The sequence below is a fragment of the Bufo bufo genome, chromosome 6, assembly GCF_905171765.1.
Source record: "Bufo bufo chromosome 6, aBufBuf1.1, whole genome shotgun sequence".
NCBI lineage: Eukaryota > Metazoa > Chordata > Amphibia > Anura > Bufonidae > Bufo > Bufo bufo.
The window spans coordinates 123,199,864-123,227,474 of NC_053394.1; the positions used below are offsets into that span (position 1 = coordinate 123,199,864).

Sequence of the window (27,611 nt, forward strand, 5' to 3'; positions counted from 1 at the left end):
TTTAAATATGCTCTCCTCCTTTACCGAGTTGATTCCCTTTATGTATTTAAAAGTTTCTATCATATCCCCTCTGTCTCTTCTTTCTTCCAAGCTATACATGTTAAGGTCCTTTAACCTTTCCTGGTAAGTTTTATCCTGCAATCCATGTACTAGTTTAGTAGCTCTTCTCTGAACTCTCTCTAGAGTATCTATATCCTTCTGGAGATATGGCCTCCAGTACTGCGCACAATACTCCAAGTGAGGTCTCACCAGTGTTCTGTACAGCGGCATAAGCACTTCACTCTTTCTACTGCTTATACCTCTCCCTATCCATCCAAGCATTCTGCTGGCATTTCGTGCTGCCCTATTACATTGTCTTCCCACCTTTAAGTCTTCTGAAATAATTACTCCTAAATCCCTTTCCTCAGATACTGAGGTCAGGACTGTGTCGAATATTCTATATTCTGCCCTTGGGTTTTTACGCCCCAGGTGCATTATCTTGCACTTATCCACATTAAATTTCAGTTGCCAGAGTTCTGACCATTCTTCTAGTTTTCCTAAATCCTTTTCCATTTGGCGTTTCCCTCCAGGAACATCAACCCTGTTACATATCTTTGTGTCATCAGCAAAAAGACACACCTTCCCATCGAGGCCTTTTGCAATATCACTTATGAAGATATTAAACAAAATTGGTCCCAGTACAGATCCCTGTGGAACCCCACTGGTAACATGACCTTGTTTTGAATGTTCTCCATTGACTACAACCCTCTGTTGTCTGTCACTCAGCCACTGCCTAATCCACTCAACAATATGGGAGTCCATGCTCAATGACTGCAGTTTATTGATAAGTCTTCTATGTGGGACAGTGTCAAAAGCCTTACTAAAATCTAGATATGCGATGTCTACTGCACCTCCACCGTCTATTATTTTAGTCACCCAGTCAAAAAAATCTATAAGATTTGTTTGACATGATCTCCCTGAAGTAAACCCATGTTGTTTTTCATCTTGCAATCCATGAGATTTTAGATGTTCCACAATCCTATCCTTTAATAGGGTTTCCATTAATTTGCCTACTATTGATGTCAGACTCACTGGTCTATAGTTGCTCGATTCCTCCCTACTACCTTTCTTGTGAATGGGCACGACATTTGCCAATTTCCAATCTTCCGGGACGACTCCTGTTACTAATGATTGGTTAAATAAATCTGTTAGTGGTTTTGCCAGCTCACCACTAAGCTCTTTTAATAATTTTGGGTGTATTTCATCAGGCCCCTGTGACTTATTTGTCTTCACCTTAGGCAGCAAACTTAGAACATCTTCCTCTGTAAAGATACATGCATCAAATGATTTATTAGTCATCCTTTCTAGTGGAGGTCCTTCTCCTTTTTCTTTTGTAAAAACTGAACAGAAGTATTCATTAAGGCAGTCGGCTAGCCCTTTATTCTCTTCTACATACCTTCCGTCCTTTGTTTTTAATTTAGTTATTCCTTGTTTTAATTTCCTTTTTTCATTTATATATCTGAAGAATGTCTTATCCCCTTTTTTCATAGACTGAGCTAGTTTTTCTTCTGCCTGCGCTTTAGAAGTTCTTATAACTTGCTTGGCCTCTCTCTGCCTAATCTTGTAGATTTCCTTATCTTCATTGCTCTGGGTTTTTTTATAATTACAAAATGCTAGCTTTTTATTTTTAATGATTTGGGCCACTTCTGCTGAGTACCACAGTGGTCTCTTCCTTTTTTTTTTTTTTTTCTTTTACTGACAAGTCTAATGCAATAAGGATATGAGCCTTTCACTCTTTTGCCTGCCATCTTACCTATCTACCCATATACATAACTATTACCAGATCTATGGTCTGCCCTCCTCTCATCACACTGCCAGTGCCCAGACCCACACTATACTGCTCCCTGCCGATCTCGCATGCGCGGGGGAGCAGCTAGCGTGGTGACGTCACGCGCACAGCGGACCGGCGCACAATATTTAAACTAGGGCTAAAGCACTCGCTCAGAACACCATCCAGAAGCCAATATGCACCAGAAACTAAGGTACACTTGCTATCTATTTTATACAATGGGCTGCTCTATATGAATACTTAGGCTTTTAGGTTAATATCTATTTTGTACATCACTGAGCAGATGCCCCAGACTTTGGCAACCACTGGCGCAGGCACTTATGCAGCCCATATGCTCCCTGACTGACACAAGCATATATAGATATTCCTAATCCGCTACTATTGTGTCTCCATACTGAAATTAGCACTTTTGTGTCCTACAGGCCACACCAGGAATCACTCTTGGGATCCTTAATAGCCTGCGATACCCTGCAATACTTTGCTGTTTGTGTAATTAATTTTTTTTACAGCTAGTACCGCATTATACTGCACCCTATACTGTAATATGATTTGCATTTGTATATATTTTGCATGAATTATTCGATATTTGTATCTAGGGATACTCAATTGATTATGTACAAAATACCCATGTGTACTATATTTTCTATCTTACCCCAGGCCGTGAGCAAGGTCCTGTGATAGGACCGAAACGTTGGCCAGCTTATATTATTTATTCCTGGTTGGATTTATGATTGAATAAAAGTACAATTGATTCAACTGCAAAAAAACGAGTGCCGTGGTTTATCTACAGTCGTGGCCAAAAGTTTTGAGAATTACATAAATATTGGAAATTGGAAAAGTTGCTGCTTAAGTTTTTATAATAGCAATTTGCATATACTCCAGAATGTTATGAAGAGTGATCAGATGAATTGCATAGTCCTTCTTTGCCATGAAAATTAACTTAATCCCAAAAAAACCTTTCCACTGCATTTCATTGCTGTCATTAAAGGACCTGCTGAGATCATTTCAGTAATCGTCTTGTTAACTCAGGTGAGAATGTTGACGAGCACAAGGCTGGAGATCATTATGGCCACGACTGTACATTATACTGACCTTAACTACCACTGAGCACTGTACCAAAGAAACGAGGAGTGCCGTCCAATCAAACTTTTAAAGCAGACAAAGAATAACTTGAGTACAGACCTTGGTAAACTTTAACAGCAGCTTTACTTAGGTAAACTTGATTCCAGACAATATCCAGGCTTTTCTTACATTTAGGCTTTCTCTTGGTTCCAGGAGGCATTGGCATAAACTGACAGGCTTGCTTAATAACTCTGCTTTCTTTCTCTGTGCTGTGCTAAACTCTGCTTGGATCTGGTTACTGGACTTTTGGTCGGTCCTGGTATCCTTGGATTGTGGTGCCTTGGACTGTTATCCCCCTCCTGACACTCAGTAAAGTAAATTATCATGGAGTCCAGGTGCTCTACAAGCTACTTACCTTTTGTGTCTCCTGCTTCAGTTGAAAAACAATTTCCTCTGGTTGCTATGTCTTCCATACGTCCGATTCCATGGCAAGCATAGCTTAGCTTGCACTGGCAGTTATAGGCACATCTGGCTGTTTCTGTGCCCAGGCTCACACGCCACTGTCTAGCCTAGACTAGGACTCACTAGCACTGCTGCCCCTTCCTTCTGGTAGGAAGCAGGACTGGCCCACTTCATCCCAAAGGGGGGAGAATGGACTGGTGAGTTCCATTCTATCTAAGTATCTGTATCTCTCTCTCTGCCATATATGCTGCCACCTGCTGGTGAACCAGGCATAATACATGAGCAAAACAGTCACATAACAGTTATATCAATGCACACTTAAGAAGGACCTGGAATTATATACACAGATGACATAGGCGTTAGCAATAAAAGATAGTAGCGGAGTGAAAGAATAGTATCACCACTCCAGGGTTTTACAATTTCCCTCCTCAGCCCAGCACATAGAGGATCTGACTGGTTTTATTGCAGGCAGTTACTGATCAATGGAATTATAGATAGCATTTGTTATAGTAGGGGCTCCAGCTCCATAGTGCGGCAGGCACCACAGCTCCCTCCACAGCAGTAATATCCTTATTTGCATCCATCAGATGTTGGAAGAACCTGTGGTGCTCCAGTAATCACTCTGGTAGTCACTAGTGTTGATCACGAATATTCGAATTTCAAATTTTTATCGCGAATATAGGTAATTCGAAAATTCGCAAATATTTAGAATATAGTGATATATATTCGTAATTTCGAATATTCGAGATTTTTTTATTGAAAATTTTTGTAATGCGAAGTTTCGTAATGCGAATTTTTATCGCAAATTTTTCAATTGCCCAGTAAAAACATGATTCCTCCCTGCTTCTTGCTTGTGGGCCAATGACTCATTGGCCCACAAGCAAGATGCAGGGAGGAATCATTACTTTAAATGGGAAAAATGATGAATATTCAAAAAAATTTATATATAACACTATATCAAATATATTTGTTTTTTCGAATATTCGTAATATTCTAAAACAAGAATATATAGCAATATAGCGAATATTCGAAAGAAAAAAAACGAATATAGAGCAATTTAGCTAATATAGTGCTATAATCTTCTTTGTCTAATAGTTGTAATTTTTTTCACATCTGAAGTTCAGACTGGAAAAAAATTTGAAACTATTAAAAAAAATAGATTATAGCACTATATTAGCTAAATTTCTCTACATTATATTTTTTCGAATATTGGCTGTATTGCTATATATTCTTGTTTTAGAATATTACGAATATTCAAAAAAACTAATATATTCGATTTAGTGCTACGACTCATTGGCCCACAAGCAAGAAGCAGGGAGGAATCATGTTTTTGCTCGGCAATTGAAAAATTTGTGCTAAAAATTTGCATTCCGAAAATTCGCATATTACGCGATCATTACCTTGTTGATTTTTCGAGTAAAAAAAATCGTAGAATTGTCACGAGGGTGTCAAGAGCCACGTCTGACTCCGTTATACCCGGGGTCAGGAAGTCGCAGCGGGTGGCTGCGCGTTCTATGTACAAAGACAGTGCTGTTTCGTAATGGTAGCTTTCTGGGTTTGCCTTGCAACCCTTTTTGGCTCACTCAGGGATCCGTAGCTTCTTCTCCTCAGCTGTTTCTTGACCAGCACTTCGAACCTCCCTATATTCAAATCTCTCACTTCTCTGGTTGCCAGATATAGAGCTTCCTGCCTGGACTTCTATACTGACCCACTGGAGCTGTGTAGCTGTGTTCCCTGGTTGTTGTTCCAGAACGTTACCCTCCGGATCCCTGTTGGGCCTTGGTGGTCTGCTGTTGTCGCCCACCTGGGATTATATGTTTGTCTGAATTGTCTGTCCTCTCCTTGGTGTTTTCCTCTTAGTGTCAGTGGTGCGGACTAGTGATCCCACCGCCCCGTTCACTACACAGGGCTCATCTTAGGGAAAGCCAGGGTTTAGGCACGTGATCGGCGTACGGGTGAGGAACCCGTCTACGGACGTCAGGGCAGTCAGGTGCCAGCCGCAAGGTGAGTCAGGGGTCACCACCTTTCCCTCTCCCTTGGACAGGGCCTTCCCATTTCCCTCCCTTTGCGTGACGCCGGTCATTACATTATATCTGGCCCTTATTTTGTGTAGGTAAAAAAACAAACAAAAAAAAAAACTTTTTCTTTCTACCTACTTAGAATCCAGTATGGATCCAATTGCTGCTTTGTCAAAGCAACTTCAAGGCCTGTCTTTGGAGGTGGCAGGATTGAAGGCGTCCAGCAACAGCAGCAATTGCAACAGACCGCAAGCCCAGCGGTTGCTACAGGTAACCAGGTTGTTGCGGAACCCAAGGTTGCTCTTCCTGACAGATTTTCTGGGGAAAGGGACAAATTTGTGACGTTCCGTGAGGCCTGTAAATTATATTTTAAACTGCGCCCTTACTCCGTGAGGCCTGTAAATTATATTTTCCCTGCTGCAGGGGGACCCGCAATCCTGGGCGTTCTCTTTACCCACTGATTCCCAGGCTCTCCAGTCAGTGAATGAATTTTTTGGGGCCTTGGGTCTCATATATGACGACCCTGACCGAGTCGCACTGGCTGAATCAAAATTACGGAGACTCCTACAGGGAGAGCGGCCAGTAGAGGAGTATTGCGCAGAGTTCCGTAGGTGGGCTACGGATACCCAATGGAACGACCCGGCTCTCAGGAGTCAGTTCTGCTCTGGGTTATCCGAAAGGATTAAGGATGCGCTTGCGCTGTATGAGACTCCCTTTTCCCTTGATGCGGTGATGTCCCTTTCTATCAGAATAGATAGACGTCTTAGGGACAGATTGAAAAATCCGGAGCAATTGGTAACCCCTCTCAAGCAGCAGTTAGTCTGTACGGACTTAGACGAGCCTATGCAGCTAGGAGGAACTACTCGTCAGGTCCATCCTCCTGAGGCTCGCCGTAGGCGTGGGGTTTGTTTTTTCTGTGGGGAGAGGGGTAATTTTATTAATGTCTGTCCTTCCTTCCTCAAAAACAAAAGACCGTCGGAAAACTACTAACCCCAGGCTGTGTGGAGGATGTCAGCCGGGGGGTATACGTTTCCTCCATACGAACATCGCAATTTGTGTTGCCAGCGGTTGTTGTTTTTGGCTTTAAGACGGAGACTATTTCTTTTTTTCTAGACAGTGGAGCAGGAGTAAATTTGATAGATGCCCATTTTGCCCACACTATGGGTTTGTCTCTCTGTACGCTACAGAGACCTATTCCCATATTCGCTATTGATTCTGCTCCTCTGTCTCAGAGAAACCTCACTCATATTGTCCATAACTTACACCTTTGGGTAGGGGACCACCATAACGAGTTGCTTTCATGTTATGTTCTGGAGGGGCTTCCCACTCCGGTGGTGTTGGGTCTTCCCTGGTTGGTAGCGCACAATCCAGTGGTGGATTGGCAGGCCAGGGAGATATTGGAGTGGAGTGAGCAGTGCAGAGAAAATTGCTTAAATAGCAATTGCTTAGTCGCCTCCATAGCTACCCTACCCACATTTGTTTCAGACTTTGAGGAAGTTTTTTCTGAAAAGGGTTGTCAGAAGTTACCACCTCACCGTCCTTATGATTGCCCGGTTAACCTGATTCCCGGTGCAAAATTACCCAAGACCAGGTTATATAATTTTTCGGGTCCAGAGAGACAAGCCATGAAAGATTATATCTCCGAGAGCTTGGCTAAGGGACACATCAGACCCTCTTCTGCGTCCTTGCCTAGATTTTCGCGAATAAAACCGGATAACCATCCGAGACCCATACCCTCTTCCTCTCATTCCTGACCTGTTTAATCAGATTGCGGGTGCTAGGTGGTTCTCCAAACTTGATCTTAGGGGGGCCTGCAACCCTTTTTGGCTCACTCAGGGATCCGTAGCTTCTTCTCCTCAGCTGTTTCTTGTCCAGCACTTCGAACCTCCTTATATTCCCATCTCTCACTTCTCTGGTTGCCAGATATAGAGCTTCCTGCCTGGACTTCTATACTGACCCACTGGAGCTGTGTAGCTGAGTTCCCTGGTTGTTGTTCCAGAACGTTACCCTCCGGATCCCTGTTGGGCCTTGGTGGTCTGCTGTTGTCGCCCACCTGGGATTATATGTTTGTCTGTATTGTCTGTCCTCTCCTTGGTGTTTTCCTCTTAGTGTCAGTGGTGCGGACTAGTGATCCCACCGCCCCGTTCACTACACAGGGCTCATCTTAGGGAAAGCCAGGGTTTAGGCACGTGATCGGCGTACAGGTGAGGAACCCGTCTAGGGACGTCAGGGCAGTCAGGTGCCAGCCGCAAGGTGAGTCAGGGGTCACCACCTTTCCCTCTCCCTTGGACAGGGCCTTCCCATTTCCCTCCCTTTGCGTGACGCCGGTCATTACAAGAATATAACGAATATTCGAATTTGCAAATATTCGCTGAATATTCTACAAAATATTCGCGAAATATCGCGAAAATCGAATATGACTACTGCCGCTCATCACTAGTAGTCACCTCTTCCTTTGCGTGGGACAATCATTGGTGACATGGACTTTGTGCAGCCCCATATAAAGGGGTTGGCCAGTTTCCTATATTGATGACCTATCATCGACCTGTTGTACGATTACTGTGTTCTCTTCACGGTTTAATCGCAGCTCCTCTGTCCCCATTCACTTTATAGGAAGCAGCAGACGGAGTGTAACTACCTCTTCCCATTGAAATGAAAGGGACGGAGGAGCTGCAATTACACTGATCACCGCTGAGATGTCGATGGCGAGCAGTCAACAGGGAAGAGAACAGAACTCTTGTACAAGTGCTGCGTTCTCTTCCAACAGCTGATCGGCGGTGGTGAAGGGAGTCGGGCCCCTACCGACCAGATGTTGATGACCTTTACAGAGGAGAAATAATTCATATTTATTTCCTGGAAAACCCTTTTAATCACAGGAGATATCATACATGACTGACCTGACTGGCTAGGACCTCACCAATACTCATATATGTCGTACCCCCGGACACCCCCCATTTACTACATGGATATAAACCAGCTCTCCGTTATGTAGTAATATTGTCAGGCAGATCTGTGGTGTAGAAATATGAACTGCAATGACGGAAGATCAGGAGATTTCACACTGAATCACAGCACACAGAAAAGAAGACACAGACACGGTGAATTAAAATGAAATAATTATTTTATTCCTATGTATTATTAAATTTGGACTAATTAACCATCCAGTACTCTTTATAGAATTTACTGCGTAAGAAGATATGAACCAGAGGAAGGCAAAACATAACCCCCTGTGGGGGAAAAAATTCCTTCCTGACCCCATCAACTGGCGATCGGCTACTCCCTGGTTCTCTGCAGTGTCAGCACTGGATGGGGCCCTGTCACCCCTTATATGTAATATTATTCTAAACCTAATATATATTTCTATCTTATCTCTATATTTATCTTATTTATGGCTTATTTCTAACTAATACTTATCTTATATCTTACATAACTTATCTCTATATTAGATATCAGGTCCTGTCACACTGGCAGATATTCTGTCCGGTAAAGATCGGTTACACCATGTTGTTTGCGCTCGTTACCTACATTTATGTGCAGCAATGATCATTAGTATGGGGATAAATGATCGGTAATACGATCATTCATCCCCATACAGTGTTCATTTGTCGGCAGCATATGCCGTGTACACAGGGTGATGTGCAGCCAAAAAACGAGCATTTCTAATGCCACATAAAAGATCTGATCACCGATGAGCGAGGATTTTGTACACACAGCAATGATCATGAGCAGGAACAGCGGAGCTAACGCTTGTTCTTTATCATCCGTCTGTGGAACAGGACCTGATTATGGCTCCCCTTTATCTAATCTCTAATATATCTTTCTACCTTCTCATTAAGTGACAATTCCTATCTTAAACATTTATGGCATACCTACAGCCTGATATGTGCTGTTCTCACCTCTGAGAATCTCATCTATGGAGAGAATGAGGGTCCCTTGTCCCATTAGGAGTCAATGAAGAGGTTTGTAAATACCATAAATGTATAAGGTGGGAATACCCCTTTACCTTATACTTATACCTGATAACTATGGCTACTTTCACATCTGAGCTTTCCCTTTCCGCTATTGAAATCCATCATAGGATCTCAATAGCGGGGGAAAACGCTTCCTTTTTGTCCCCATTCATTGTCAATGGAGACAAAACTGAACTGAACAAAACTCCAGAATGCATTCCGTTCCATTTGGTTGCATCTCCTTCGCGGACAGAATAACGCTGCAAGCAGCGTGTTTCTGTCCGCGATGTAGTTCGTAGCAAGACGGATCCGTCATGACTCACAATGTAAGTCAATAAGAACGGATCAGTTTTCTCGGATACATTAGAAAACTGATCCGTTACCCATTGACTTTTAATGGGGTTCATGATGGATCCGTCATGGATATTTTAAGGATAATAGAACCGGATCCGTTCATAATGGATGAAGATGGTTGTATTATCATGACGGAAGTGTTTTTGCTGATCCATGTCGGATCCAGCAAAAATGCTGGTGTGAAAGTTATATTAAACCTACACTTATCAGTTTACTATCTCATATGTAAGTTACTTCTCTCTTATATCTGATAACTTATTCTTATCCTATCCTATAATTGTGCTATATTTTGTATTTTATTTATTTCTTTAATTTTTTTGCCCCTATGATATGTATCTAATGACTATTTTGTCTTAAAGAATAAATGCACTTTTTCAAAACTTTTAATGTGTCACAGTTTCATATCAAAGGTTTTGATCATGGGGGTCTGAGTGCTGAGATCGCCCACTGATGGTTAAAGCGAGGAGTTAGCGCCATTTCTCCTCACTGCTGAAGACGGTAATGAAGATGGCGTCAGTAGAAATCCAATGAGGCCGTCTTCATTTCTGTCCTCAGCAGTGAGGAGAAACAATGATAACTACTCGTCCTAGTGATTGGTGGGGGTCTCAGCACTAAGACCCCAGCGATCACTATGTCACTATGACATATCAAAAGTTTTGAAATCCTGCAGGTACACATTATATCTAACTTATTCATCTAATATCTATCTAATGTCTAACCCATTTTTATATCTAGGCTGCTCAGACCTCCTTTATCTACCTTCTCCATGTCTTACCCTCTGTTACACCTAACTTATTCCTTTCTATTATAAGCCTTACCCCTATGGTATATCTAATATGTACCAGAACATGTATCCGTTCTGCTTCTACAGTATATATGACGGTTTTTCTTTCTAATCTATGACTGCTAATTACCTATATTACTTCAGTCTACCTTATATTTAAAGGGCATCTGTCAGCAGATTTGTACCTATGAAACTGGCTGACCTGTTACATGTGCGCCTGGCAGCTGAAGGCATCTGTGTTGGTACCATGTTCATTTGCATATATTAAAATATGGGACCAAACATGGGACCAACACAGATGCCTTCAGCTGCCAGGCGCACATGCAAAAGGTCATCCAGTTTCATGGGTACAAATCTGCTGACAGATGCCCTTTGAAGGGGTATTCCCATCTGGCCCATTCATGGCTAAGATGGAAATACCGGTTGCATGCAGAGGCCAGAGACGGGCAGGGTTACTGAAGCAGCAGAGTGGGTTGTGTTACACTGTTTCTGTATCTCCAGAGCTATGGAAATATCACGGCTGCTATACTGAGCTGTTTCCCTAGTTCTTCTTCACCTCTATGGTAGTTACTATAACAGAGTAGCACAATCTACATGGCAGCTTCTGTAATCCCGGCCTCCTCTGCCCGCCTCATACAATGGGTGTTCTGATCTTAGCCATATCTTACCATTTACTTATATGTAACTTATACCTATGTTATATCTTATATTCATCTTAAAGCGAATCTCCAGTTTATCCCATTGGAAATTTAAGCTGTTCAGTTTTTTAACAATCCACATATCACCCTGAATGTAAAAAAGTAAATTGTGTATATGTCAGCAGAATTTAAGGGAAGTGCCTCAAACTACTGCTCTACCCTATGGACAAGGTGGTGGAAGTGGTAATGTGCAGCCATGACATCCCCTATGGTCACACCATCTGCAAGTGAGGTTGTATTCACATCAGATGGCATGGCTGAATTTACCTGTACAGTCCCTGATATTCTCTAAATCGTTACCCCCCTCCCTCCCCCCACTGGAAAGTCACTTTAATTCTTACATCTAACTCCTGTCTATACTATACTTATCATTATTATTATTATTATATCTTATAATTATCATAGACCTATCTTACATTTACATTTTATATTTTTTTAGTTTTTTTTGTGTTTTTTCAATTCTATTAACTATAAATATTTCTAAACTATACTTACCTATACCTACCTTACTTACCATAACTTATGTGAATATATTAAGGAGGCGATCCTTGCCTTTGATCTTCTTAGGATTCTTCTTTCTTCTGGAATGTGGGGCCAGACACAGCAAGGTGCTTCATTCTCCTCCTCTTCATTCCTGCAGGACTTGCTTGTAGATCACTGCAGTGGTGTCCAGACTTCTTTTCTTCACGTGATCTTCCTCTTCCAGAGGCTCAGGGGGCAGCTTGCTCTGATGACTATGGAGCTGGTGTTTCATCAAGGGTTTCCAAGTTGACAAAAAGAAAATCCCTCGAACAAGGCCTGGTCCACTGCTGAAATAGGTGTTCTGACCTCTGCTGCCTCCAGTTTGTCCAGGTGGAATGGTCTAGGACGATGATGAGGTTCAGTTGGCTATAACAAGACAGAATTATAATATTAGGATTATGTCTTTCGGTAGCACTCCTCTTTTAAAAATTGGGGCAATTTCTTTAGCCTTTTTATGGCATAAAAAAGGCACAAACAATGATGCACCTTATATTTTCTCTATAAAATGCAACTTTCTACACTTCTCACCGCTTCTGAAATATGGTGATAATGGTGGGTGAGGTGAAGAGGGACGACTCACTATAATTGATGCCAGAAACTGGTGTATGAGTTGGCATAGGTTTGATTTTTCTGTCACACAAACTTTGAGTTTATAAAAGTTGAGAAATGTTGTAAAAAAGAAAACAACTATTGCTCTTCATGTACTTTACATGACTTCTATGTCATAAAAAAGTGGAACATGTACTTCATAAATATGTTGTTCTTTTTAAACACCATGGAGAGAATGTATTACACCCTGCACTCCAAAATTCGAGCTTGCAATTTTTTGGGGCTTTTGTGAACATAAATTGTGGCTTTTTGCGTCTTTACACTCCTCACTCCAGTTTTGAAAAGGGGTTAGGACAGTGGTTAGTTATGTGGAATAGTTTTACTCTATACTTGGAACTTTAGAAAGTGGCAAAAATAATCTTAAACTCACACTTATAGCAGGGTGGCGTATAAAACCCGGAGCAGCATTTCTACACAACAGTGTTAGGTTTAAAAACATCAAGTTTATCAAACAATGTGACAATTGACTTATTTGGTGAAAAATATGCTAGTGTAGACTCAAGGTAATCTGACTTCAAATATTAGCCTCATGATCAATGATCTTCTGCTTCTCTTCACATGGTACATGATAAAAGTGGATGCCTGCAGCAATAGAATGGAAACTGTAAAAATCTATTTTAACCCCCCACTGGTGTGGTTTGCCTCCACGTAGAGTACGTCATAGGTGGAACAGCAGCACTAGATGTTATTATCTTTCCAGTATTAGTGCCACTAGTAATACTCAATACCTTCAAGATTACAATGAATATCCTCTTATAAAGAATCAGTTCTGTAACCTGTAATAGAAGAGTTGCTGGAACAACATTTGGTTATGAACTTACCTCAGGTGTGTATGGTGGAGGCAACTCTAGGGCTTCCACAGAGACCCAGTCCATACGCTGAAAGAATCGGTGCTTTCTGATGTTACCATTCACTCCTAAGCGTCTGGCAGGATCTTTCCGAAGGAGCTAAAATGATCAAATAAAAACCCGTAAATAGAAGAGATACAGCCAATAAACCATGCTCACAGCCATCACTGTATAAACCATAGTACTAATACCTTGTATGACTACTGACCTTTCTAATGATGTTCTTAATGCCGGAGGATGCATCATCGATTGTCTGATGGTACGCACAATCACTGGTAACCATTTCTTTCAAGATGACACCGAAAGAATACCAGTCTACTCCGGCGTTATACTCCTTCCTAGCCAGCATCTATCAGGAGGAAGAGAGTAGATACTGAATTGGTCAACATGTTCTACAACTGAGGTCACCATGCTGAGTTATCACTATAATAATCTGGGTGATTATGTAATACACTGAGATTTGATGATCTCTAACTGTAATGGGCATATGTCGGGCCATGTGTATGATCCATGATGACTTATACAATTACAATATGGAAAATCTCTATTCTGCTCACCTCAGGAGCTATGTAGCCGATTGTTCCAGCGTATGAAGTGGCTGTTCGGTCTCCATGCATGTTGACAAGTGCAAGACCAAAATCAGTGATCTTTACATGGCCCGTTTCAGCCACCAAGATGTTCTCGGGCTTCAGGTCTCTGTTAAATATAAAACAATTATTTGTTGAAGAGTTGATCCTACAATTAGATATCTTTGACAAATGGCTGATTTTGAGGTTAGACTTTAGGGTGAACCCTGGAACAGACAATTAAAGTGTAATTACCTGTGGATGACGCCCTTTGAGTGCAGGAATTGGATTCCACAGACGAGTTCAGCGGCATAGAATCTGACAGAAAGACAATGAAGGAGTGTAACATCCTGGGATCCGTAGATGATTGTCCACAGAACACACAACAAATCCTGTCAGACCCCAGTGACCTATAATGGGTCAGTCAGGCTTCTGATGAGGTTCTGGTGACTAGAATATGGCCGCAGTCTACACTATTGTTACCACAGAAAATACTAGAACCCTAAATGCACATAAAACAACACAGATATGAAGAGAGATGATCTTATATCTCATATACAGTTCTGATCAGATTTGTAGTTAATAGAAACCTTTACCTTGCACTGGGGATGTCAAGCTGGTCCTTCATCAGTAGGTAGGTGTAAAAGTCCCCGCAGCTCATGTACTCCAGGCCGAGCAGCACATGCAGCTGTTACACAGAACAGACATACAGGTATATTGCTACACATGGTACTATAGGGCAGTATAACTGTACTCTTTTTATTAGTTAAGTTCTAGTTGGTGACCATACGAGACATTGGACTTGAAAGCGATGCCCTTCTGGAGGATCACTCACATATATGATTACATATAACACTTAACCACATAAATATGTATATATATATAACTTCACATACTGATGTCAAAACTGACCATTATACAGAGATCAGTGGAGCTCTATAGTCACCACATATATCTTCCTATAGAAGTCTCCTGCCGTAAGTTACTTTTACAGGAAGTATAAGGCTACATTCACACAACCATATGTATTTTGCGGTTTGCAAATTGCTGATCCACAAAATACAAATACATACTGTCCGTGTTGCTGTTCACATTTTTTCACAGACTCATCGACCCATTTTTCCATGCACCATGTTTTTTTTTTTAATACAAAGAAACCAATTGATCTTTGCCCTCACTTCTAAAATAAGGGGAGCGGTTTTTCATAAATATGGTGCTCATTCTGAATACCATATTTCTCAAGTATCCTGACATAAATACATTGATCTTTACCCCAAACTGTTCTGTCCAGTTTCCCTTCATACAGTGAATATAATTCAAAACTGTAATCTTGCAACCACCACTAGGGGGAACTCATTGCTGCGCAGGAAGTTATACAGTGAATGCACTTTCTGGTAGTGTCCTAAAATCAAAGCCCGATGTTATTCACCAAAGTCTCAAGCAACTTTGGACTTAACCATCTTTGCCTCACCAAATCACATACATTTTTTTGCTGTATGGAGACAGGTCCCGGTACAGCATTAAAACAACGTTTTGGAACAAGTCAACTTCGGATCTTGGATCCGAAGCTTGATTGGCTCACCCCTGACACCACAAATCCTTCAACTTGGTGTGAAAAGGTTGAGAACCACTGCTATAGGTGACAAGGCCAATTTTTGTATTAGACATTTTGGCAAAAAAAGGCCCAATGTGGCCCCGACTATATTAATAATATCAGTAGTCACTTTAGGCCATGGCACACCTTGGGTGACTGGTAATATTTTTTTACAGTAGGGGTACATTATCCCATTTACATGACATGTATGTTATAGACTGAGGTACCCGTATGATATGTTGTCAGAAGATGAGATCAGTGGGGCCCATGAGGCAGTGAAGGACGTGGTACATATAATGGCATTTCATAATATCCTGTAGTCCATACTCTACCTTGGTCTGAAATGCAAAGTCTGCGTGGACAAGGAAGGGACTCCCAGATGCCAGCTGGAAAACTCGTCGCTCCACCATCACAGACTCATCATAACTTTCAGCAAGCAGGGATCTTTTGCTGATGATCTTAACAGCAAAGTGTTTGCGGGTAGATGGATCTTCCGCCAGCAGGACCGTTCCAAAACTTCCCCGGACGAGCACATGATGGAATAATAATCTCCTTTTGATGTTATCGGAGACTGTGCTGCTTGAGCCGGTTGGCCGAACACCGCTGCTTCCTAGGAGGAGAATAAATAGAGGAATTACACGGGGCAGATTTACTAATCCTGGCTCTAATGTGGACAGATTAAGGCAATCTGAAGATGCGCCAAATTTATCACAGGGATTCAGACTGGATGATAACTCTGGTGATAGACACCTTGGTCTTACTTTAGATCAAATATTGCTTGTGGAGCAATTCTGGTGGAATATGTTCTTTCACTATAAATAAAGATGGCCCTACTGGGGGCTATATAGAGGGGAGAGCATTATAAATAAAGGGGGCACAATATCATAGACGGTAATATACAGTGTAATATGGAGTAACAAGAGGGTGCATTATATTTAAATGGGGCACTGTTTGGGGACATTAAACATACTGGGGGCACTAGAGGGGGAAGTTATAAATTCTGGGGACATTAAATATTGGTGGCACTACTGTGGGCCTTATATATACTGTGGGCATTAACCATAAGATGGGCACTACTGGGGTAATATAAATACTGGGGGCACTATAGGGGGGCATTCATCATTACTACAAGGATACTGTGGGGCATTATTATTGGGTACAATATTGAGGCCATTGCTAGTAACGGGGAGCAATGTTGGTTAGCATTATCACTATTGGGGGCACTACTACTAGTGATGGCAATCTGGGAGATAATTATTACTATTGGTGGGACTTTGGGGACTATCTGTAGGGAGCTTCAGAGGAGACACAGGGCCCCCAGACTAGGGTGGCCACTGGCTCCACGCCCCCAAATGGATAAACCACGCCCCCATCACCGGCCAGAAAAAAAACCGGGGGGAGGAGAGGGAAGAACTTTCTGATGGGAACGTGAGCTGGGGGAAGCCAGGGTGCTTCTTTCTCCCTCAGTCAGCCACAGGGAGCCATGTCTGCAGCTCTAGTGACTGACTGGAGGTGAGAGAAGCCTCAGTCAGTTTAGTTTGTAGCTGCAGCTCATGCTCACACAGCACAATGCTGCTGTCTGAGCATGAGCTACTTCAAAGGTGGACATGCCTGCGTCCGTCCAGTCCCTGTGCCGGATGGAGGACAAGGAGTCTGAAAGCCGGACTGTCCGGCCTAAACTGGACTTCTGGCCACCCTACCCCAGACATCAGTGGTGTGCCTAAGGTCATTGGCCTGGGTTGGGTCCTTTCTCTGGCCCGACCTCCCCCATATGCTCCTTCACAGTAGTTATGCCCTCTCTGTGCCCCCTTCAAAGTAGTTACGCCCTAATTATGCCCCCCTCACAGTAGATATGCCCTCTTTGTGCCCCCATAACAGTTATGCCCCTTCACAGTAGTAATGCTCTCTCTGTGACTCCCTCACAGCAGTAATCCCCACAATGTGCCCCCTTAGGGTTAATTAAATAAAAAAACAAGCAGTAACTAGTGCTCTAACAATGTGTGCTTCCATCTGTACTGATGGAAGCGCTTATGGCATCTGGCACCCCCAACAGCAGACACCCGGGGGAGACCCCCACCTTGGCATGCCAATGCCAGACATGGCTTTTCTTGGGATCCCGAAATGAGAAGCCCGCTCCTGTTTACGGCATATCTACAGAATATGCCATAAATGACTGACAGATACAGGTCCCCTTTACACTCTGCAGTTACTAGGGATCAGGCTGTGTATGCGCAAGTCTCTTCTTTCAATGCTATGGAACATTTGGAAATATCTGACTTGGCTATCTTCACAAGTCCCCTAGCAGTGAATGGAGAGAGCCATGTGTGCACGGTCCGCTCTCCATTCACTACAGCACGCAACGTGATTCCATTTATAAATGTAAGTCCCAGAGGTGGGACCCACAACTACTGGACATTTATGGTCCATGCTGTGGATATAGAAAAAGCTTTCTTTATTCGTCACCCATATGTGACGCGCGTTTCGACACTAATCTGTGTCTTTATCAAAGTACAGGTGATAACAGCTCAAAACAATATACAAATGGCACCATTTAAATACAATTCAAATAACCCGCCTCCTAGCCACGTAAGTGATCACATGGTCGGGGGCGGACTAAACCGCCCCCAGCCATGTGACCAGTCACGGGGCCAGAGCGTCATACTGCTACGCAACCAGTCCAAACAAAACTCAATCTAGCCATGAGTGGAGTACGGTAAGACATGTATCTAACCCATGTACTATTATCTATCAGAACAATCTTTGATCCTTTATACATCTGATTTCAACAATTTATAAGTACCGATACATTAGAATTAAACCATCTCCTCATCATGTAGAAGATCATATGATCACGGAAGTAACAATCCCGGTCACATGATTTGTCACATGACACAATATTGTTACGTCACCGATCCAAAAAATGTTGGATCTCACAGAAGATAGGTTGCGGTGCAGTATTGAGAGATCCATGCTATGTTCAAACATATTTCAGAGAACTGAGATATCAACATTTGGTTACAGAACAACAGCATGCATAAATACAAAGTAACAATCCACAATTATCCGTTCCACACATTGAATCAGAGGAAACTACTCAGTGAGTATTCCTTATTGAGGCCTTTGGGGGCAAGCGTCTCAAGTCGATGGATCCAATATGCTTCACGCTGGTGGAGCATCTGGATCCGATTTCCTCCACGTCGAGGTAAGGTCACTTCTTCTAAAATTTGAAAACGCAATTGTGAGATGCGGTGATTTTTTTCTTTAAAATGCTGGGGAATAGGTAGCAAGGTGTTTTCTTTCCTAATTGTAGACTTATGTTTTGCTACCAGGTCCTTCATACGCATTGTCGTCTCTCCAACATAGCACAACCCACAGGGACATTTAAGTAAATAAATCACAAAACTGCTGTCGCATGTGAAATGACCCCGAATGGGGATTTGCTGTCCTGTCTGTGGGTGTGCTATGTTGGAGCCTTTGATCACATTAGAGCAATGAACACAGTTAAGGCAGGGAAATGTTCCCTTCCTAACTGTAGAGAAAGTGAGCTGTCGCTGAAGCATCCTGTCACTTCCTACGTCCGCCCGGACAATCATGTCTCTAATGTTTTTATTCTGCTTATAGCACATCATGGGGCGGTCCCTAAATTCCTGAATTGTGGGGTATGATTTTTGTAAAATATTCCAGTGTTTATAGATGACAGCCTTGACTCGGTCCATCCAAGGATGGTATTTTACAACTAGTGGTATTCTCTGTCCTTTGTCTTTCTTTTCTAATGACTCTGTGGGATTTCCTATCTTATCTCGCTGTTCATGTAATAGACAGGGCGGATAGCCTCTGTCTATAAAGTTCTGAGTCATTTCCCGTAACCTAAGATCACGTGTGTCCTGATCCAAAAAATCCTTGCCATACTCACAATATAGAAGAGTGGCGAATATTGTTATGGATCAGGACACACGTGATCTTAGGTTACTGGAAATGACTCAGAAATTTATAGACAGAGGCTATCCGCCCTGTCTATTACATGAACAGCGAGATAAGATAGGAAATCCCACAGAGTCATTAGAAAAGAAAGACAAAGGACAGAGAATACCACTAGTTGTAAAATACCATCCTTGGATGGACCGAGTCAAGGCTGTCATCTATAAACACTGGAATATTTTACAAAAATCATACCCCACAATTCAGGAATTTAGGGACCGCCCCATGATGTGCTATAAGCAGAATAAAAACATTAGAGACATGATTGTCCGGGCGGACGTAGGAAGTGACAGGATGCTTCAGCGACAGCTCACTTTCTCTACAGTTAGGAAGGGAACATTTCCCTGCCTTAACTGTGTTCATTGCTCTAATGTGATCAAAGGCTCCAACATAGCACACCCACAGACAGGACAGCAAATCCCCATTCGGGGTCATTTCACATGCGACAGCAGTTTTGTGATTTATTTACTTAAATGTCCCTGTGGGTTGTGCTATGTTGGAGAGACGACAATGCGTATGAAGGACCTGGTAGCAAAACATAAGTCTACAATTAGGAAAGAAAACACCTTGCTACCTATTCCCCAGCATTTTAAAGAAAAAAATCACCGCATCTCACAATTGCGTTTTCAAATTTTAGAAGAAGTGACCTTACCTCGACGTGGAGGAAATCGGATCCAGATGCTCCACCAGCGTGAAGCATATTGGATCCATCGACTTGAGACGCTTGCCCCCAAAGGCCTCAATAAGGAATACTCACTGAGTAGTTTCCTCTGATTCAATGTGTGGAACGGATAATTGTGGATTGTTACTTTGTATTTATGCATGCTGTTGTTCTGTAACCAAATGTTGATATCTCAGTTCTCTGAAATATGTTTGAACATAGCATGGATCTCTCAATACTGCACCGCAACCTATCTTCTGTGAGATCCAACATTTTTTGGATCGGTGACGTAACAATATTGTGTCGTGACAAATCATGTGACCGGGATTGTTACTTCCGTGATCATATGATCTTCTACATGATGAGGAGACGGTTTAATTCTAATGTATCGGTACTTATAAATTGTTGAAATCAGATGTATAAAGGATCAAAGATTGTTCTGATAGATAATAGTACATGGGTTAGATACATGTCTTACCGTACTCCACTCATGGCTAGATTGAGTTTTGTTTGGACTGGTTGCGTAGCAGTATGACGCTCTGGCCCCGTGACTGGTCACATGGCTGGGGGCGGTTTAGTCCGCCCCCGACCATGTGATCACTTACGTGGCTAGGAGGCGGGTTATTTAAATTGTATTTAAATGGTGCCATTTGTATATTGTTTTGAGCTGTTATCACCTGTACTTTGATAAAGACACAGATTAGTGTCGAAACGCGCGTCACATATGGGTGACGAATAAAGAAAGCTTTTTCTTCATCATTGGAATTACGGAGTGCTGGTCTTTCTATTGCAAGTATCGAGGTATCTACCTTTTGACCGTGCACCTGGACCGTGACTGATGCGCAGTGCCGCCCATTCATTCCCTAATTGACATGCTGTGGATATGTCATGAATGTCAAGATGTGAAAACCCCTGTAAGCGAACCTCTGGTTTGTCATTCCAGCGACTCCCTAATACTAGCTAAAGACGTGTCAGATTTATTTGTAATGTGTCTTGGCATATTTTAATCGTTTTTTAGTACTCTTTACAGAGGAAGTGACATTACAGGGGGGCACATATTATTATCTAAAGATAACACCAGGCATGGAGAAAACACTAAACTGAGTGTGGCAGCATGCATAAAGGGGTATTCCCACTAACAATCCTCAATATCCCCATCCACAGAAGAGAACAGAGGTCCCAGAGAGCCCCATGAGAATGATGTGGTGGTGCATATGTATGACCACAGTCAGTCCCATAGAAGTGAATTGAGCAGTGGTCATACATGTTCTCCACCTCCCCATTCTCATGGCGCTCTCCCTGACCTCCAATCTCAGAATCTCTGGGGTCCCAGTGGTGGGATCCTCAGCGATCAGACAATTATCCCCAGGAGACGAGTAAAACATCTTTAACCTCTATGGGATTCGCACTCACTTTACCAGCAGTCTATACATAACAATGTCACCGCCATCACACTTCCTACAAGAAACTGCAGGGTTATAACCAGGGCTGTGGAGTCGGAGGCAATTTTGGGTACCTGGAGTCGGAGTCGGCAAAAAATGAACCGACTCCGACTCCTACTAGATTTAAATTGGAATAATAAAAAAAAGAAAGTTTAAATGTCCCAATTCACAAAAAGTTATAATTAATTACCGTATTTTTCGCCCTATAAGACGCACCTGCCCATAAGACGCACCTAGGTTTTTGAGGAGGAAAATAAGAAATAAAAATTTGAACCAAAAGGTGTGCTTTTGGTGGTTTTTGAACTATCGGTGGCCTGTGGATGGCACTATTATGGGGGATCTGTGGATGACACTATTATGGGGGATCTGTGGATGGCACTGTTATGGGGTCATCTGTGGGTGGCACTGATATGGGGGCATCTGTGGATGGCACTGTTATGGGGGGATCTGTGGATGGCACTGTTAAAGGGGGCATCTGTGGATGGCACTGTTATGGGGGCATATGTGGATGGCACTGTTATGGGGGACCATTGTGGGGGCATCTGTGGATGACACATATATAGCATCTTATCTTATGTGTCATCCACAGATCCCCCCCATAACAGTGTCCCTGTGTAGTGAATGGGGGCCGGCATCTGTTTCTGTAATGGCAGCGGGGCCCGGTGCCTGCTTCATTCATAAAGTGGGCGGAGCAGGCGCGTGATGAAGTGAGCTAAGCTATGAGCGCCCACCCGGCCTCCTAACTGCCAAGAAGTTAGTAGTAAGTAGTACAGCGCTAGATTTAAGATGATTGGAATACTTTAACAATATCCACAAGTTAGATATGATTACCGTATACTACAGTGAGCGGGGCCCGGTGTAGTAGAATACAGTGACTGCACCGGGCCCCGCTGCCATTACAGAAACAGATGCCGGCCCCCAGCCCCTCCTCCCTTTCAGCCTATTCACCGGACGGTCACAGCATTCGCCCCCATAAGACGCACTGCTATTTTCCCCCACTTTTGCTAAAAATACTGTACTTCTCTACTGTAAGAATAAAGGCCAATGCATGCAGTGCGTCACGTTACCGCAAAACGAACACATTAAGTGACCATGAAGAAGCATGCTTTTCATATGCTTCACTATATGGCACGCAACGCACAGTTAAGGAGCGGCAATACTTATACTTTCCATTGTGTTGTGTTCCGCTGTTAAAAGGAACGCAACGCCCATGGTTAACCTAGCCTCTCACTGATGACTGATTAAGTAAATATGTTTTTTTGCAGGACTAGAGACACTTGTATAAGTGAAGGGAATGGATAGTCAATAGCTCAAGACTAAAGCTGTAAACCATTTGAAAAACTGCTGTCATTCAGCTAAGGCTATAAAAACTCAGATTGTTAGCTTAAACTTTAAATATGACTATGGGATTCTACTTCCCCTGCCCTTTCCTGGATCCTCCCACTGCCCTATCTTCAGCAGAAGATCAGCACACAAAGGAGAAGGCAGCAGCTTCCTAGCCAGTAGTTCTGTGGTAATGACATGAATGTTGCCTTTCTTTCCTTCAAGAAATGTATAAAATACATTCGCATATTAAATACAGAGGAGTCGGAAGTACCAAAAACTGAGGAGTCGGAGTCGGACCATTTAGCTACCGACTCCACAGCCCTGGTTATAACCCTTTACACTGGACATTAACTTTAACCCTTTAAATGTTTTTTACTGAGGTAAAAATGCATTTCCTATCTATGGGATAGGGGATAAGCATTTGATTGCTTGGGATCCGAACACTGGGACCCCCACCGATCATGAGAATGGGCTTTTTGATACCCCTTAACTGAAGTAAGATAACAGATCTGTATCAAGATAAAATTATTGTCTACCCTCAGCATAGAAGATAAGCATCTGATTGGTGGGGGTCCTACCACAGAGAAGCCCACTGATCATGGGAACAGAGGTCCCAGAGTGGAGTGGAAGCCAAGCATGTGCGCTGCATTCATTCTCTATCAGATTGCCGGAGATAGATGAACTCTGTACTTCTACTATTACTGGCAGTCCTATAGAGAATGAATGGAAAATCAGCATCCAAACTCTTATTTCTAATCCATCCCACAAATAATTTTTTTCCATAATAAATTATATAGAACATTAAATGATTACATTATAAAATACAACTCGTCCTGTAAGGTGATGTTCACACCACAGATCTTAAAATTACACTGAAAAAAATCTGCATAGAATCCACGCGTTTTTAGTGCAGTTTTTGCTGTTTTTTTTTTTAACCAATGGGTGTTCACTGTTCAATGCAGTTTCAGCTTGAGGGTTTTTTCCCCACAAAAAAAACTTAGAAAAAGCACCAAAAACACCTGGACCTTCAATGTCGAGATTCAGCGCGGATTCCGCCCCTGGATGATGAATGCTGCTTCCTTTTTCCACATGGAAGAAAAGTGCTGCCTCCCATTGAAATAAATGGAGGGCTGTTTTGAGGCGTTTTTTGAAGATGATTTTGAGGCAGAAGTGCTCCAAAATCAGCCCCAAAAAACTCTGTATGAACTGGCCCTAAGAAACCAGGCCTTACATGCTATGTCCAAGGAAAATGAACATAAAGGTATGACTTCTGGAAGATAGAGAGGAAGAAATGAAAACGTCATTGCCGAAACTGGTCATTAAGGGGTTTATCATTATACTTTGGCTGGATTTACACAGGGCGTGTTTGATGCATTTTTGTGGTCCTGAGAAACGCCACAGCCTTTTTAGGCCTCTTTCACACGGGCGTTCCGGATTTGCTCCGGATGAGTCGTGTGTGCATTGCGGGAAAACCACGCGAGTAGGCACGCAATTTCCGATGTTCAGTTCAGTGCAATGTGTTTTGAACGTGCGTGAGAAAAAACTGAATGTGGTACCCAGACCCGAACCCGGACTTCTTCACTGTAGTTCGGGTTTGGGTATAACATGGTTATAAGGGAAAATAATATCTATCTTCATTCAGCAGGACCTGCGCTGACGTCACCACGTGGTGAGCGCGATTATGTCATCAAAGGTCCTTTGGCAGGTCCTGAAAGAAGAAGCAAGAAGACGATGCCATCTGCGCGATCAAGTGGATGAGATGAGTTAATTTTTTTTATTTTTTAACCCCTCAATCCACATTTTAGTAAGCATTCGGTATTAAGAATGCTATTATTGTCCCTTATAACCATGTTACAAGGGAAAATAATAAAGTGAATTTACTTTAATGGGGTCTGGGGTTGCTCATCCCGATCATCTCCTAGCAACCATGCGTGAAAATCGCACCGCATCCGCACTTGCTTGCGGATGCTTACGACTTTCACGCAGACCCATTCATTTCTATGGGGCCTGCGTTGCGTGAAAAACGCAGAATATAGAACATGCTGCGATGTTCCCGCACAAGTGATGCGTGAAAATCACCGCTCATCTGCACAGCCCCATTGAAGTGAATGAGTCCAGGTTCAGTGCGGGTGCAATGCGTTTACCTCACGCATTGCACCCGCACGGAATTCTCGCCCGTGTGAAAGAGGCCTTACTGTTACATTTTGAGCAATTTTCTGTGCAGGTGGTCATAGTGCCTTGTCCTACGACCCCACTTTTCTAATTCACTAGTTATGACTTATAATATTATAATTATAATGTTATAGAGAAGGTTCCCTTTAATACTTGATGAATTTGTTTCTAATGATTTGATTATTTATTTACTGGCGTTATTACCCTTATAATCGAAAAATAGTGATAACATTGTATGAAATTAAATTTGAAACATTCCTAAATACATAATAATAACTAACTGTTTTAAATCCATCAAAAATACCAAAAAATTATGACTCCATCTGTTACTAAATCTTACTTAGGGCTCATGCACACGGACGTGTGCTGGGCAGGCCCGTGCGGCAGACCACAATTTGCGGTCCGCAATGCACAGGCATCGACCATAGAGCCACCGTATGCAGACGCTGGACCCATTCACTTGAATGGGTTCCGCGATCCGCATCCGACAGTCCACACCACAAAAAAGTAGTGCATGCACTACTTTTTTGCGGTGCGGAGGCATGGAGAGAAACCCCACGGAAGCACTCTGTAGTTCCGCACCGCACCGCACCGTCCGGATTGCGGACCCATTTTTGCAGGCCGCAATAAGGGCACGGCTATGTGCATGAGCCCTTATACGTCTTTCTATAAATACATTATACTAATAATAACCACCACACAAAGAATTGTTATAAAAACGTTTTATTGCAAGTAATACAAAAACATACAATTTATACTATATACAATAAACATAATATTTGTTACTGTTAAAATATATGCCCATAGCAACCAATCAGATTCCACCTTTCATTTTCCAAAGGAGCTCTGAAAACAGAACGGTGGATACTGATTGGTTGCTATGGACAACTAAGTCAATTTTCCTTTGCACCAATTTTGATAAATATCATGTTTTCAGCAGGTAAGGCAGCGATAAAAAGATGGGGGGAGATTTAGCAAGACTGGTGTAAAAGAAAACTGGTTTAGTGGCCCATAGCAACCAATGAGATTCCCCCTTTCTCTTTCCAAAAGAGCTCAGAAAAACTAAATCTGATTGTTGGAGGAGGAATCTGATTGGTTGCTATGGGCAACTAAGACAGTTTTCCTTTACACCAGTTTTGATAAATCTCCCCCATTTTTTTCAAATATGCTCAAACCCCCCCCCCCCCTCCCCCCATGTAACCCCAGCCTATCACAGGACAACATAAGAGAAGACGTAATTTCCATCAGTGTTCGGCCATTTCCCATGATACAATCATTCCAGGTGACAGAGCAGCATTAGACATGAGCTGTGTGTCCAGTGGGTATCATTGTATGGCTCCCCATACTGATCACATGTACATTATCTACCTGAGCCTCCCTGCTCGTCCTCTGCATCTTCTTTCTTCTGGCCTTCTTCACCTTTCTTGTACTTCTTGGCCCCACTTCCTGAGCTGAAGATGGCTGCTCTCTTCTTGGCTCCCATCTTCTGGATCTCCTCTTCTTTCTTCTGGACCGGTCCTTTGGTCCTCTTGACTGAAGACTTCCTCCCATCAGCCGATGAGTCCACGGTCAGTCTTCTTCTCTTCACTCCTCCCTTCTCCTTTTCTTCCTCCGCATCCATTTTGTCGCTCTGCTTACGTCCAGCAGACATATCCTCCTCCGTCGTCGGTCACTTCCAACTGTCACTTCTAACTGTCACCCACTGACATTCACATGTAATCATCACAATTGCCCTGGTCATGTGACCAGCAACTGACCAATCACATTCAAGAGAAAACTTTCATCTTGCCAAGATATAACACACAGACATTTACAATTCTGTCCAATATTGTTTAACCTCCTCAGGACCGCCGTACGCAGGATTGCGTCTTTGCGGCGGCCCTGCTCTTCTGGGTGGACGCGCAGGCGCGTCCTCTCGCGAGACGCGAGATTTCCTGTGAACACGCGCACACAGGCGCGCGCGTTCACAGGAACGGAAGGTAAGAGAGTGGATCTCCAGCCTGCCAGCGGCGATCGTTCGCTGGCAGGCTGGAGATGTGTTTTTTTTAACCCCTAACAGGTATATTAGACGCTGTTTTGATAACAGCGTCTAATATACCTGCTACCTGGTCCTCTGGTGGTCCCCTTTGTTTGGATCAACCACCAGAGGACACAGGTAGCTCAGTAAAGTCCCACCAAGCACCACTACACTACACCCCCCCCCCCCGTCACTTATTAACCCCTTATTAGCCCCTGATCACCCCATATAGACTCCCTGATCACCCCCCTGTCATTGATTACACCCCTGTCATTGATCAACCCCCTGTAAAGCTTCATTCAGATGTCCGCATGATTTTTACGGATCCACTGATAAATGGATCGGATCCGCAAAACGCATACGGACGTCTGAATGAAGCCTTACAGGGGCGTGATCAATGACTGTGGTTATCACCCCATATAGACTCCCTGATCACCCCCCTGTCATTGATTACACCCCTGTCATTGATCAACCCCCTGTAAAGCTCCATTCAGATGTCCGCATGATTTTTACGGATCCACTGATAGATGGATCGGATCCGCAAAACGCATACGGGCGTCTGAATGAAGCCTTACAGGGGCGTGATCAATGACTGTGGTGATCACCCCATATAGACTCCCTGATCACCCCCCTGTCATTGATTACACCCCTGTCATTGATCAACCCCCTGTAAAGCTCCATTCAGATGTCCGCATGATTTTTACGGATCCACTGATAAAT

General features: G+C 42.9%; 1 protein-coding gene across 1 annotated transcript; it reads right to left on the reverse strand.

The window, feature by feature from the left end:
• Nucleotides 1–11,765: 11,765 nt before the first annotated feature.
• LOC121005567 (protein kinase C delta type-like) lies at nucleotides 11,766–26,495 on the reverse strand. The gene is made up of 8 exons (XM_040438343.1): nucleotides 26,243–26,495; nucleotides 15,628–15,905; nucleotides 14,298–14,389; nucleotides 13,957–14,019; nucleotides 13,693–13,831; nucleotides 13,344–13,484; nucleotides 13,109–13,234; nucleotides 11,766–12,044 (listed from the first exon to the last, which is right to left on the reverse strand). The coding sequence occupies exons 1-8, from the start codon at nucleotides 26,493–26,495 to the stop codon at nucleotides 11,910–11,912; spliced, it is 1,227 nt and encodes a 408-aa protein (XP_040294277.1). The 3' UTR covers nucleotides 11,766–11,909.
• Nucleotides 26,496–27,611: the final 1,116 nt, after the last annotated feature.

Coding starts and splice junctions, on each gene's coding strand:
- LOC121005567 (XM_040438343.1), bottom strand. CDS start 26,495: ATGGATGCGGAGGAAGAAAAGGAGAAGGGAGGAGTGAAGAGAAGAAGA. Junction 14,390..15,627: donor ACTTTGCATTTCAGACCAAG/GTAGAGTATGGA, acceptor TCTGTGTAACAG/CTGCATGTGCTGCTCGGCCT. Junction 13,485..13,692: donor TCGGCTACATAGCTCCTGAG/GTGAGCAGAATA, acceptor TCCTCCTGATAG/ATGCTGGCTAGGAAGGAGTA.